This window comes from Protobothrops mucrosquamatus, unplaced genomic scaffold (assembly GCF_001527695.2).
Source record: "Protobothrops mucrosquamatus isolate PMUCROS unplaced genomic scaffold, P.Mucros_1.0 scaffold_127, whole genome shotgun sequence".
Taxonomy (NCBI): Eukaryota; Metazoa; Chordata; class Lepidosauria; order Squamata; family Viperidae; genus Protobothrops; species Protobothrops mucrosquamatus.
Window position 1 is genome coordinate 412,705 of NW_015386203.1, and position 15,500 is coordinate 428,204.

Here is a 15,500-nt window from a genome sequence, read left to right on the forward strand (position 1 = left end):
ACTTGTTTGATTTAATTATGAATGGATGGGAATCAAGGTTTTAAAGGTTTCTTTTTGATCTAATAATGGTTGAAGGATGTGGACTTATTGTTAATGCATTTTTTTTTTTTGGACTCATATTATTTTTATAAATATGATAATTATGTTGTAATAGATTGAATCTGCTTGATTTAATTAGGAATGGAAGGGAATTTTTTTTTATATTATAATTGATATGTAATTGAAGTTGGAATGCAGTTAAATTTTGTTTGTAACAAACTGTAGGCAAACGAGCAAAGTTTGCAATCATTTGAAGTATCACAAGAAGGGAGGCAAGCTTTGATACTCCAGTTTCTTATAATTTTGATTTTAAAAGTCCAGCAGAAAAATACAGCTAATAGTATGATAAAATGCTGAAAATCTAGGAGTTTCTATTGTGTTTAATGAGAAAGGGATAATTTTAGCTATTTGAATTATTTGTGATGCACTAAAATCTGATTTTCCATTTTTAAGTACCCTGTTTTTCTTTCCATCTTGTTAGAAGAACAGGAAAAGGAACAAGAAGAAGACTTCTCCAGATAGTGAATTGCATAGTTCCTTGTCAAGCTTAAGTTCAGCTCCGTCCAGTCTTGATTGTTCACTTACTCCAGATGTGGCTAATGTGAGAATCCCAGTAGAAGAAAGTCAACACTCAGAGGCTAAGTCGATTGACTTAATGCCATCCATTGAGGATAGTAGTGGCCAGATTAGAAATATCTCCTTCCACGCAGATCAGAGCCAAGAATTTGTGAGCAGAACAGGAATCCAGAATCAGCCAGAACAAAATAAGAAAAATGATGCAGTAAGTCAACCTGCTGTTACTGCTGTCACGGGGGAGAAGATGGAAGAGGATAGTTCCAGAAAGGTTGATATAGTTGGTGAGCAGATAGATACTAGCAAGAAACAATGTGCCACCAGTTCTGTTGGACCTGGACAACTTTCAGAGAATACAAGCAATATATCAAATGAAAGTGTTATACAACCTGTTTCTAAGGGAAACACTGACAGCAGATCTTCAGATCTCAATGTTAATGTTACATCTACGGAGGAAAAAAAATCAGGATCGAGCACTGAATATCAAAACTGTGGAACGAAGAGATCTTTGCCTGAATCTAAAATGAAAAATAACAATTCAACAGAAGTTAAGGAAGAGGCCAAGCAACAGAAGAGTGCTTCTAGTTCAAAAGTAAATTGCTCAATTTATTTGTGGTAGCATATATCTTGGTTTCTTTTTTGTTAGTGTAATAGTATGTGGGAATGATGTGGGAAGAGCCATGGCTAGGGGAACGGTTGGATAAGAGGGAGATGAGCCCACAGAAGGAATGTGGGTGTGGCAAAGGGACACTCCCTAGTTCGTAGGTTGTAAAGGGAGAGGGAGAGAAATATACTTTCAGACTTGAGATATTGATAGAGTAATCTTACAATAAAGTGGAATTTGTTCAACTGTCCTGTCTGGACTACCTTACTAGACTGATAGCCACCTTGGATGGACTTTTTAGGAAGAAAGCTAGTGCATAAGCTAAATAATACATAAATTTCATAGATGGTTATTTTTTTGTGAAGCAATAAATGTATCTTGCCCTGTAATTAAATATTTGCTGTATCTTGGGGATTCGAAGCATTTGTACATCCTGAGAGATAATTAGTTTTACAGGCCATATGTAAGAGGTGGGGTTATCCATGTCACTCCTGCAGAGCATCTAGACTGCCAATTTTTATGAAGTATTTTTAAAGGTAATTTTGAAGCCTCTCCTATGGATTACCTGTAGCACTTTGCAGACCACCAGCATTTCCTAGACTATTGCTTGGGAACCCTTGCTGTAGGAAGTTCCATAGTTCTAGAACAAGGGAGAAGAATGTAATATCTGAATACTTAGCAGATCTAGATTTCTGAGTCTACTGAAATCAAATGCTTGTAATTTTAAATGGACCCAGCATTTTATCTACACCCACAGTCTTAGCCAGCTAAATAGCATGTTGAAGAGTGGTGTAGGGCAGGGGTCCCAACCCCCAGCCAGCAACTGGGCCACACAAACAAGCAAAGCCCCATCCCCGAGATGCAGGTAGCATACAAAACCATGGACTCTCCGGCTCGCGGAACCGGTCCCTGGTGCCCAAAAGGTCCCGGGTATTCCAGCAATTTTATCGGCAGCAGCTTGTACTAGAGAGCTAGCCTACAATCTTGTATAAAATATCATGAACCTTATTAACCTCCTAAGAATCATCCTCCTGAATATTTCTTATTTTCTAAGAACAGAATTGTGAACTTGGGAAGACTTGACTAGTGTTTAGATTTCTACCTGGCTTAAGTCCAAAACAAGAATACATGGTGTGATTAGAGGAGAATCTTTATTGCAAAAAAGGAAAAAGCCACTTTCTGTTAATATGATGGTGCAATTCCCTGTTATTCCTAGCAGATTCCAGCACTTTCTCTTATCTTCCCATGGTTTAATGGTCATTTTTACCTGAGACTTCTCAGCCTTGAACAATGGGCAGTTGTTTATTGTTAGCATAATTGATATCTCTGCCCTACCCTGGGAGACTCCAAACTTCAGTGCTGTGTGGTGAGAAATAGGAGCTATCAGTGGCTGAGAATTAAACCTTCCGGGCTCATACTAAAGACCATAGCAGTCTCCAGAAAGAGAATAATGAAAAATGTCTACTAGGACTTCACATGCAGCAAATTGTTAACTTCATTTTCTTCTACTTCTGCTTAAATAGAACAAACTAATGGACAAACGTGAAGCGGCATACTTTATGTGCCAATGTTAATGTTCTTTGTTGCATAAGTTATATTTGGTGATCTGAAATCTCTTGATAGGAAAACTTTTGTATAACGCAAGAGCACCTTTCTAGCAACCAGATAGTAAACATCATAAAAATGAGCAATTCCTTTTTTTGTTTGTTTTTTTTGTTATCCTAAGTAATTGTCGCACAGCAGTTTAGCAAAAACCCTTCTAGGCTACTCACTGATTTGTTTGCATGGACACTTTCTAATGCTTGCTTTTGTATATCTGATATGCCTTTATTACAGAGAGCAAAGGTAAATGTGGCCCAACAGGAGTATGTCTCTGAAAAGGGACAAAAAATATGCACTCCGGTGGAAGAGTCTGGGGAAGAAAGGAGGGATTCTGCTGCTGCTGGAAATCAAAGGCCTCAGAGAAGAAAAGAGGAAGAGAGGAATCATGAAGTCCCTGCTGTCAAACAAAAGTACGGTGTAATTATTTGCCATTGACATACATGCATAAATACATACATACATACATACATACATACATACATACATACGTTGACATTTAATATAATAATCTAATAATAGTTGTAACACAACTCCACAAAAGCCTATTTTCTTTTTTTATCCTTATTCAGATGAATTGGAAGTTTCAGATTTAGTAGAACTGTAACATTATGATTCTTCCTTCATAGACTTTTCTAATATGCAGCAGTGGAAACGATACGGCTTCTAACAGGCTTGATCAAAAATATCCCCCTATTTGAAAGCAATTCCAATATGCTTAACCTATATTTGATTGCTTAATTTTTATTTTTGTGTGCGTGTGTGTAAACTTATAGTGCTTTTGATTATTCTTTCTCCCCTCCCCTCCCATTGTAAGGATATCATGAATGCTGCTAAACATCCGTGTCTACCTTCCTTTGTGATTTAAGCTCTTACTAAATACAGGTGCGCTCTTGACAATGTAGGTGAGACTATTCTGTGGCAGTTCTCCCAAGGGAAAATATCGGTCTTTCTTAAGTGTCTTCCAGCGAAGTTGGACTTCCAACCTTGCTGGTCTAAAGTGGGGGCAATTCAACATCTGGAAGACATGGAAGAAACCCAGTTTCTACAAGTGGTGCTTTCATTTGGGAACCCTGTTTGGGATAGCTTGCAAATGAAGTCCTGTTTTCTTTTCATGGACATTCTGCTTTTCAATGCTTTGTTTTATTTGAAATCAGAAGCTGAATCAAACTTTTGGGAATAGTATCACCTGATTCTTGAAGGAAAAATGCTCTATGTGGATAACTGAAATTTTAAACTGCCATCGATTGCATTTGGCTTCAGAGAGAATATTTTGTGTCCTGGTGATGGCCTTGCACAAGTGTATTTCCTGGCAGCAGATATAGCAGTCTCCAACATTTCACTTTTTTGATTAAAAAGCTTTCTTTGGAAATAATGGATTCTGCTGCCCTACAACAACTGAGAGTTAAAGGTCCACATGCAGCCCTGATTTGCATGCCAGTCGTTCCCATTCAGTGATGTACACGAGACTAAAATGTCCTTTGAATCAAGCCAGCTTCTAGTGATCATCTGGACAATCCATAAGGTTTTCTTTTGGCAACAATATAAAAGTGACTCGTTGCTTCAACTTTCTATGTCAATTTTCAACCCTTTAGTATAACTTATAGTCCTGGGATTGCCTTGTAGTCTCCCATTCAAATTCTAAGCAGGACTAAAGCTACTTCCTTTTTCAAGGTCAACCGGAGAGTTTTACTTTTGTGTTTTCCTCTTTCAAATGAAATAAAGGCTGTATCGATTTTACTACAAGCTAAGTGCATGCTAAAGATAATTTTATTAACTTCCGTTTTGGAGAGCTCACAGTGGCTATCACTACTGTATCAAGCTATTGCTTCTTTAATTTGTTACTGTATTTTCATAGCGTGTTTATTTTACATATTTTCAGCAGTAGTTTTGAAAATTAGTGCACCCTTTGAGAGATACATACATACATACATACATACATACATACATACATACATACATACACACGTTTCCCCGAAAATAAGACCCAGTCTTTTTTTACCTTCCAAAAGAGGCACCAGGTCTTATTTTGGGGTGTGTCTCCTGTCTAGCCGGCCCACTTCTTCTGCAGCCAAAGGAAAGCCTCTGGAGCTGAAAATGGAGCTCAGACCTGCATTTTGCTGTCAGAGGCCTTCTGGAAAGGCCTCTGACTGGGAAATACAGGCCATGGGACGATGTAGAAGAAATGGGCCTGCGAGGAGAGGCAGGCTACAACGGTATGTGGGTGCAGGGCGCATGGGGCAGCTCCGGCCCTCCACCCATGCCCTAGCTTGATTTTTAGACATGCACCTCACCCCACAACTAGGGCTTATTTTTGGAGTAGGGCTAATAAGCCCACCCCCCAAAATCAAGCCAGGGCTTATTTTTGGGGTAGGTCTTTTGGGGAAACACATACGTATGTACATATATGTGTTTATGTGTGTATGTGTATATGTATATATATGTATATATACTGCTCACAAAAATAAAGGGAACGCAAACCCCTTCAGTTCCATGGTAAAATGTTCCCTTTATTTTTTTGAGCAGTATATATATATGTGTGTGTGTGTGTGTGTGTGTGTGTGTGTATGTGTATATGTATGTATGTGTATGTATGTATGTGTGTGTATATATCTATCTATCTATCTATCTATCTATTATCTATCTATCTACCCCTCTCTCTCTATCTACCCCTTTCTCTTGATCAACGGGAGAACAGGCGAGTAATAGCGAGCGCAAACGGGATGGTTATCTCCTGCGCTCTCATATCTGTACCGAGGGGGCAATGAGGGTAACAAGTAGTGGAGCCATTCCAAAGACACGCCTGGTTAACAACCCATTAACATACACAGGAGCTCACCCGTTAGCGAGAGAGAGAAGGGGGGGATAAGAAATAGGAACAACGAGACGACCAACCCCCAGGAGTTTACACATGGGCAAGGAAAGCAACAGGGCTGGCAAATAGAAGAACAGAGCTTGAAGCACACATGCTAGACAGCGCAGCAATACAGAGGCAAACTAAGACAAATGAGGGGGTGGGGAGAGATGACTGGGAGTGGATGAACAACGGATCTCCAAGGCACCTGCACACGCACAAAGAAAACGACAGCAATTGGAGAGGGGAGGACAACCTTAGAAACGGCCCCTTTAAGAACTACACAGCCAATGCTAATGAGCAGACCAATGACCTGATCCAGGGTCAAAGCACAGAGGCAGCCAGCCACATAAAAACGGACTCCCGGATCCAGCATTTTATACCCTGACGATGTCGGTAGTGTGGCTGACGAAAGCTTGGTTTTGTAGATTAAACATTTGTGTTTATGATTTTATCCTGGTGATCACCTTATTTTATTTCACATTATGTATACCCGGGATTCGTGTTTTTAATGCTATTAAGGACATACATATACATACATACATACATACATACATTTCTTTCTCCCATATTTGGGCCGACGGTGCATCAAAAAAAACCCAAACCACTCAAGGTAAATCTCCTCCCCTTGTCTCTTCCCTCCCTGATACAGCTGACAAAGTGAGAAAGCTTGTGGCCTAGAGGTTAACACAGCTGCCTAACATATAAGCAGCCCAGGTTCGAATCTCAGAAGGGTATGTTTGGCTGAAGAGAGCTAAGAAGCTTGAAATAGCTATTCCATCCTCCCTTATTCTTTGTTAGCAATCCAAATATATATATATATATTTATATGGTCAGCATGCCTGCCACCCGCTCGCCCGCATTTAGCCTCACTAGTTCCGGCTTTGATGTAAACGCTGGTCTGAGATTTGAAAAATCCCTCCTCACTGCTGTTCGGCGTGTCAATCTTGCGCTGTGCACAGCCGCATGTCAGTTAGTGTTCTCGTGAGACGTAATCCGCCTGGTCGCGTCCGCTGTCTCCCGTCCAGCTGCCATAAATCCGGCTCTGCTGGCATGAGCCAGTTGATCTCCTCGTGGGACGTGCAAGTAGCCAGAATTAGTGAGGCTAAATGCAGGCGAGCGGGTGGCAGGCAAGCTGACATACGTTCTATGACTTGACCGTTAAACCGATCACACAATTGTGTATGTAGGCTCTTCCAATCTTCAGCCCTTATTCTGATGATGTCAACAGCAAGTTGACGAAACCTCAGTAATAAAAAGGCTATTTTATATCCTGGAATTCACTAATTTTATTGATTTTAAAAAAATGTTTACACCTGGGATTGAAGTATTTAGAATCAAATATATATATTACTTTATTACTTCTAATAGTCTCGCATCCGTCCGTGTGTTCCTAGACTCGGGAATCATCGCCTCTCTCGTCACTCTTCTTGCCTGCCTCGTTCGTGTCTGAATACCTGTTGCTGTAGACTGATCCCCTAACGTCTCTTGTCCTATGGCCACCCCCCCTCCCCGTTGCTGTGTGTGTGCCCAGGCTTCCACTTTTGGTTCTTGCGCAGGACACATTGGGGATTTCTCCTCTTCAATGGTCATAGTTCTTTGTTGTCTCATGGGCCAACAGTTCCGAGTTGTTACGTTGTTCCTCCCACTTCCTTAGTGCCTGATAGGCAGGCAGTAGATGTATGTGGCAATTAATTGAGTGCCCGTCCGATAGCCAAGCCTCCTTGAGCAGTCGGCCACTCTTGGTGGTATCCTGGGCAATGGCCTCGGCCCTGCAAGATCGAACGTATGATTACAGTTGGCCATATGTTCCCATACCTGTGAACATTGTTCCCGCCATCTAATGGCCAGCTCGTGTTCATGAATCCTGATTCTGAGCCATTTGGTTGTCTCCCCAACATAATTACAGTGACAGTCCTTACATCTCATTCTATATATCACTGAGGATCTTTCTTCGTTGGTGGAGTGGCTCCTTGGGATGCATTACCTTGGCACGTAGGATTTGGTCTGGTTTATGGGCAATACTGTTGTTGTATGGAGCTAATATCTGCGCTGTTGCCTCGGACACGCCATTAATATATGGCAATGCTGTCCATGCCATAGGCGTGCCTGTATGTTGACTCTTACAAGGCTCATATGGTCCACTGTACCGTCTGATGAAGTCTACTGGATAGCCATTTTGCCTGCAGATACGATAAAGGTGACTCTTCTCCTCAGCTCTTGCCTTATCAGTATTGCAGTGAGTATTAACCTACTTAAACAGTGTCCTAATACAGCCAATTTTATGTGACATAGGATGATTGCTCCTGTAATGTAAAATTCTATTGGTGTGTGTTGGCTTACGATGACAGTTGTATGGAGGGTGCCATCTGACTGGCGGCTGACCAGCACATCCAGAAAAGCCAGTGTGCCATTAGTGTCTTCCTCAGCTTTAAAACGGATGTCTGGGTAGACTGAATTCAATTCCCTCATGAACCTGGCGCTGTCTTGCCTCTTGATGATCACAAATGTGTCATCCACGTATCTTACCGAAAACCTGGGTCGATACATGACCATCACTTTGGCTTCAAGTTGTTGCAGGACCACCTCTGCGATAACTCCCGAAATTGGGGATCCCATCGGCATGCCATTCACCTGTTCATAGATGGTACCCTGGAACATAAAATACGTTCTAAGACACGGCCATGAGTTGTATAAGGTCTTTGATGCGGAATGAGTCCTGGTGTGGCCCTTCCTCTTGCTGCAAGCGCTTCTTATCACTGCAATGGCCAGGTCTTACGGGATCGAAGAGTGAGGTGACATCAAAAGACACCGTGATCTCATCCTCCTCTATCCTTAAGTATTTTATCCTTCCCAGGAACTCCTCTGATGATTTCACCGTAGTCTCAATGTTCTCCACCAGATATCTAATCCGACTGCTCAGCCATTTAGCCAATCCTGAGGTCGGTGTACCTCTGAATGACACAATAGGTCGCAGATGAATCCCTTCCTTGTGAATTTTTGGAAGCCCATAGAACCTAGCCATGGCCGAGTCCCTGGGGCGTATTGTCCTCAATATGTCGTCGCTGATTCTTTCCTGTCATTTCAATTTATCTGCCAGTTTACTGAGCTGGTTTCTGAGAGTTGTCATCATGTCTTTCACGATTATCCAGTAGGTACTGGTATCGTTAAGCAATGTGAGGGCCTTGCAAATATATTCCGGCCTGTCCATGATGAGATCTTACGAGCATATATATTTGTTTTGCTGAAGTTTTATGTATTATAATTAAGTAGTATTAATATGGAGTCATCTTCTATTTTCTTATTCTTTCTTGCAGTCACACACCTACGGAGAATATTACGGTTTATTTCCATGCTATTCTATCTAACGACTTCAAGATGAATCCTGAGAAGCATAAAGTGTTCATTCTGGCAGGGGGAATTTCTGACTATATTGACTGGAAAGATCATGTATGTGAGCTGAACTGTACCCAGTAAGTATATGTTGGTATGATATAGCATATTCTCAGTTCTGAATTAAACGACTTTCATTAATATCTCAGTTATGTGCAAGGCATTTAGCCTTCTTTTTTGATAATTTAGCTCTTTCTGAATGTGTGCGTGCTTATGTTCGTATTTCAGCAAAGTTACCTTGGGACAGGTGCATATAGTATATTTATATTACAGAGGAAAAGTAATTAGAGAAAATCTAGATACTTGTGTTTTTATTGGCAATTATTCATGAATGATGGGATTCATTAAGGGAGGGCAAATGGGTAATGAAACATGGGCAAGGAAACAAGGAAGCTCAGAGAACACCAAGGACCCCTCATTTCAACCCTGAGCTACAAATATTCCCCTTTATTAGCACTTCTTTGTACAAACTGTGAGATTGCAAGTATTTTAGAATGAAAAACACTATATTGTGTTATTTGTGCCCTTAGCGCTTCATAAATGTAAGGGGAAGCTGTTACTACTAATATTTTAGTAGGGAAAAGGGGGTATTACACCTAATCTGGTAATGAGCACAAGAAGATGCTGGATCCCAGAGCGCTGCACTTATAAGGTCTGCAAAAAATGACAACTGGCCCTAGTAAAAGTCATTTTCTGTTTTTTAAAAATTCTGGCAGATCCACAGCCTTCATTATACAGGTAATCCCCGAGTTACGAGTGTTCACTTATGAGCATGTCCCGAAGTTATGAACATTGCAGCACCTCAGCAGCTTTGCAACATTCACCCTGGTTATTCCCTCCCTCCCCACCCCCGCCCCGGGTCTCACTAGGCACCAGGCCTTCAATACTCACCCTGAGAAGATCGAGATCCTTCGTTTTCTTGGCTGCTTCAGGCCTTTGGTGCGTTCACAGAGACTAGAGGCCTTCACTAGGCACCAGGCCTTCAATACTCACCCTGAGAAGATCGAGATCCTTCGTTTTCTTGGCTGCTTCAGGCCTTTGGTGCGTTCACAGAGACTAGAGGCCTAAAGTAACGCAAGATCATGCAAGATCAGTGGGGTGAGATCTCACGCTACTGATCTTGCGTGATCTCATGGTACTTTAGACCTCTGTTCTCTGCAACAGAGGAGGGAACCATAGCTGGGGAATGCTTCCACGTGCCTCTGGAGGCTGAATCAGGGCTCCGGAGGCCTTTTGCAGACCACATCCGCCCAGATCTGAGGCTGGGGAAATCTTCTGTGCACCCCCTGCAGCCCGATTGGGCCCGGAAAAGGCCTCCGGACTACAGATCGGGCCATGGGGGGCGCGCGGAAGCGTTCCCTGGCCTCAAATCCGGGAGGCAGTGGCCTGGAAAAGACCTCCGGAGCCCGGATCAGGCCACGCGGGGTGCGCGGAAGTGTTCCCTGGCCTCAAATCCAGGCGACAGCAGGAACTGCAGTAGAGAGGAGACAGATCTTTTACAGGTGAGTCCGGCGCAGCAGGAAGGGAGGGGGAAACATGCGCTATCTTAGTGGGTGGGGAATTCCTGAGGGCCTGTTCCAGCACTAGACCCTCCATGGATTTCTCCACCCTGAGATACCTCATGTTCGCTTAAAGAACCACGTATGTTTTAACGAGCAAGGGAGTGATCTTGTACCTCGAATGAGATTCACTCTACGAGTTTTCGAGTTATGAGTGGAATGGGCAGGCTCCATTACACTCGTAACTCGAGGACTACCTGTACTTATTGATAGAGATTTATGAAGGCCTGTTACTTTTGAAAGTGAAAAGGAAAATTTAGTACAGGTAGTCCTTGCCTTATGGCCACAATTGAGATTAGAATTTTGATTGTTGAGTGAGGCAGTGAGTCATATCCAATTTTATGTCCCTTTTGCCATGGTTAAATGGATCACTGCAGCTGTTAAAAGAATCATGCTGTCATTAATTGCACTTTGCTTGCCAGAAGTCGGCAGGAAAGGTTATAAAATGATGATGTGACCCTGGGATACTACATGCTGGTTGCCAAGCACCCAAATTTTGTTAGATGAATGTGGGAATGCTATATCGGTTGTAAGAGTGAAGACCATTTGTTAGTCACTTTTTTAAGGGCCATTGTAACTTGAATAGTAACTAAAGGAATGATTGTAAGTCAAGGACCACCTACATTGCATTTTACTTTTATTGCTAATGTATGTAATAAGAAATGTAAGACCATTCCAGTTTCAGGGATAATATTAATGATTTGATATGCCTGTAAACTTTTATTTCAACAATAAATTGCTTCCTTGTCTTTGCTCTGCTCTGTTGCTAAAATACAATTTTTTAAATACTAGAGATCTTGGAGATCATGGATACCTGATTGAAGGCCACACCATAATTTCTAAGGAAAACCTGGATAAAGAAATTTCTTATAAATACGTTGTTAAACGTGACAAACAACTGTTGTATGAATTCATTTACAAACCTGCTTCAGAAGGACTCCATGTAGATCGCTCCTTGTATTTATCATCAAAATCGATAAGTGGTACAGGTAAGAAACTGCTCCTTGTATTACAGTCTTCCCAGTGTTATATTAAAGAAACTTAGATTTTGTAGCATTCAAGAAAACTAGAATTCAAAATACGAAACAGAACAGTTTCTATTCTATCCACCTCTTAATATATTTGACAGCTCAGTATCTGCAATAGAGTCCTTCAGGTTTTTGGGTTCTATAATCTCCCAGGACTTGAAATTGATACTTAATATTAGAACCATCATGAAAAAGGAACAACTAAGAATGTTCTTCCTGCGTTAACTCAGGAAGTTCAGACTGCCCCAGGAGCTGTTGATACAGTTTTACAGAGCAATTATTTAGTCTGTCATCTGTACTTCTATAACTGTCTAGCTTGGTACAGCAGCCAAACAGGACAGGTACAGACTCCAATGGATAGTTAAGACTGCAGAAAGAACAATTGCAAAGAAGCTGCCTTCCATAGAAGACCTGTATATTGCACTGGCCAGAAGGAGGGCTGAGAACATATCTATAGACCCCTCACATCCTGGACATAAATTGTTTCAGTTCCTCCTCTTGGGACTCCGCTACAGGGCATTGCATGCCAAAACAATTAGACATAGGGAAAGATTTTTTTTCCCCTTGTGCCATCAAATCTGCTGAACACCTAATTGTCACAGTGCTGTCGAATGTCTGGGTATATTTACCCATATAGTATAGCTGTAGTATTATCACTTAGCCCAACATTTCTGTTGCTAAGAAGACATTTGTTAAGTGAGTTTTGCCCTATTGTATGATCTTTCTTGCCACAGTTGTTAAGATAATCACTACAGTTGTTAAATTAGTAAACACAGTTGTTCAGTGAATCTGGCTTCCCCATTGACTTTGCTTGTCAGAAGGTCACAAAAGGTGATCACATGACCTTGGGACACTGAAACCGTCATAAGTATGAGTCAGTTGCTGTGAAAAACAATCATAAGTTACTTTTTTCAGTGTATTGTAACTTTGAACGATCACTAAATGAACTGTTGTAAGTCGAGGATTCATCTTTCAGAGGTGCCCCGGAGGATTTTGCACTGAGCTATTTGATGTGCTTTATGATCCTTATAGTCCCTTTCAACTCTGTCATTGAATTTATCATTTTGGAGGATTACATCAGATCTTAGTCATTTGTTTCCCTAATTTTCTTTTTAATATAATTCTTTAGTTATTGTGATAAGGGAAAGTTGATGTCATTTTTTTGAACAAACAGTAAGTGGGCTTTAAAAAAAGAAGAAAGTATTCTAGTTTGGTGTGCTGGAGATATATATGACTGGTAATCCAATCTCTTCACTATCTAGCCAAGTCCAAATGTGATGTTTTATCTTCCAGGTGGAACTGGTCCAATTTCAGATTGTATTTACGAAAGAGCAGACTTTATTTTATTCTGTTGAGTTGGCCATTGTATCTGAGCTTGATCCTTTCAAAACATGTCCTAGCAGTAAACAGTTTAAATTAATATGGATGGAATATAGCTCAGAAATACCTTCTACAGGAGTTGGAAGAAAATGACCATTTCTGTGTGTCTGCGTGGTTTGAGTATGGAAGGAGACCTTAACAAAGCAGGGTGTCCATGAAAATTGCATCATGCGATTGCATTAGCACGCAAAGCTAGAAGGGCTGTATCTTGCATTTCCGAACTTTAATAATACAGTGTTTTATTTAACAGATTGGCATCAGTACGATGACATAATATGCACTAAACCTGGGGAGAGTATGTGGACAAAAATTAAGAATCAAATTCCATTTGGGAAAGATAAGGAAAAGGATGTTGTGAAAGGGAAATGTATAGCCGCAAGAATAATGCTGGACAGCCTCTTCAGTATACTTAAAACGTGGAGTCGGATTAACATCAAAAGCTTTTTCCAGCAGTTCCAACAATTTTACTGTGTAAATAAAAGGATAATGGTACATGAAGAATGTCGAAAAGAATGGAAAGAGCTACAATTTGGAGAAGAGCAGGTATTATTTTCTCTTTATTATACATCCAAGTAGAATCTTGTAGCCAAACTTTTATAGAGTTTGTATCATCTTGACTGTGCTGAGCAAAGTGCTCATTGTTACAGTGTCCTTGGAATAAAATGATGCAGCTAAATTATTAAGCTGGGCTGAGTACTGAGTTCAAGATGCTCAAAAAAGACAGAATATGGACTTAAGTCATTGCATGAATGAAATGAAAGGTTCTGATATCAAGCATATGCTCTGATGTTTAAAACAACTTTATATTTCAAAAGTGAAACTGATGCAAGATTTAATTCAATTGGGAAACCCTTTCTGGATTATAGTTCTCTATATAGACTTATGAATTTGGAGTTTCTCTTAATAGGATTTTTAATTGTTTCTATAGAAACTATTGCAATTCTCAATTTTATGCATTATAGTATATTGATTATTTGTGTTGATATTTATATATGGGATTTCAAAAAGGACTGATAGTTTTTAGAATAATCTAGTATATTCATCTCTTTGAAGCAATTGTTGGAATATTGTAAATTTATGATGCTTGTAAACTATTTATCTACCTTCTAATCTATTTTTCTTGCTTTCTCTCCCTCTCCGCTTTTGAAATATTTTTGGGTTTTTTTCCTTTATCCTTTTTTTTTTAAATGCTTAATTAAAAAGACTGATTCTGATGCTATAGTGGTCACATTTTGAAATTTATTTATTTATTTATTTATTTAAAATAACTTAAATATATGGCGGGATAGAGGGAATGCCCTGAGTCCCGCCACTTGTCCGCTATTATTTTTGGTGCTATTTATATGTGTTTAAAGACAAGATTTTAGTTTAATTTATTGTCCGGACGAGATTTTTATGGGGTATGTTTTGGGGGTGATTTTGTATTAGTTTGATGCGGTCGCCGGCCGCACGGAATAGATGTGCCTTCAGGGCTCGGCGAAAAAGGCGCAGGTCCGCAACTGTACGTAGGTTGGGGGGTAGGTCATTCCAGAGGGCAGGAGCTGCCACAGAGAAGGCTCTCCCCCTGGGGGTCACCAGCTGGCATTGTCTGGCCGACGGCACCCTAAGGAGGCCCTCTCTGTGGGAGCGGACTGGTCGAAGGGAGGTGTTTGGTAGGAGGCGGTCTTGCAAATACCTAGGTCCATTGCCACGGAGCGCTTTGAAGGTTGTTACTAACACCTTGAAGCGCACCCGGAAGGCCACAGGCAGCCAGTGCAGCTCGCGCAGGAGAGGTGTTACATGGGAGTAGTATCTAGAGGCCCCCAGGATCCCCCGCGCGGCCGCATTCTGAACTAGCTGGAGCCTCCAGGTGCACCTCAAGGGGAGCCCCATGTAGAGAGCATTGCAATAGTCCAGGCGGGAAACAACGAGGGCTTGAATGACCGTGCGTAGAGCGTCACAATCCAGAAAGGGGCGCAACTGGCGTATCAGGCGAACCTGATGAAAAGCCCCCCTGGCCACGGCTGTCACATGATCGTCTAAAGACAGCCGAGCATCCAGGAGGACGCCCAGGTTGCGGGCCCTCTCCGCGGGAGCTAATGACTCGCCCCCGATAGCCAGAGATGGAACCAACTGGCTATGACGTGACGCCGGAAACCACAGCCACTCGGTCTTGGATGGGTTGAGTCGAAGCCTGTTCCTCCCCATCCAGACTCGCACAGCCTCCAGGCACCGGGACATCACTTCCGCGGCATCGTTGGGGTGGTCCGGAGTGGAGATGTACAGCTGGGTATCATCTGCGTACTGATGAAACTCCACCCCGAAACCACGGATGATCTCACCCAGTGGCTTCATATAAATGTTGAACAGGAGAGGCGAGAGGACCGACCCCTGTGGTACCCCACAAGTGAGGCACCTCGAGGTCGACCTCTGCCCCCCTGCCAACACAAATTGCGACCGGTCCGAGAGGTAGGAGGAGAACCACCGTAAGA

At 41.7% G+C, this 15,500-nt stretch overlaps 1 protein-coding gene across 1 annotated transcript in view; it reads left to right on the forward strand.

The window, feature by feature from the left end:
• LOC107288756 (E3 ubiquitin-protein ligase RNF213-like) overlaps positions 1–15,500 on the forward strand; it is a gene marked incomplete at its 3' end in the record, with an annotated part of 33,205 nt that overhangs the window by 8,048 nt on the left and 9,657 nt on the right. Inside the window, exons 5-9 of the mRNA XM_015817405.1 lie at positions 521–1,204; positions 3,053–3,228; positions 8,987–9,142; positions 11,414–11,610; positions 13,280–13,572. Of these exons, the coding sequence (XP_015672891.1) occupies positions 521–1,204; positions 3,053–3,228; positions 8,987–9,142; positions 11,414–11,610; positions 13,280–13,572 (1,506 nt within the window). The remainder of the gene's footprint in view (positions 1–520; positions 1,205–3,052; positions 3,229–8,986; positions 9,143–11,413; positions 11,611–13,279; positions 13,573–15,500) is intronic.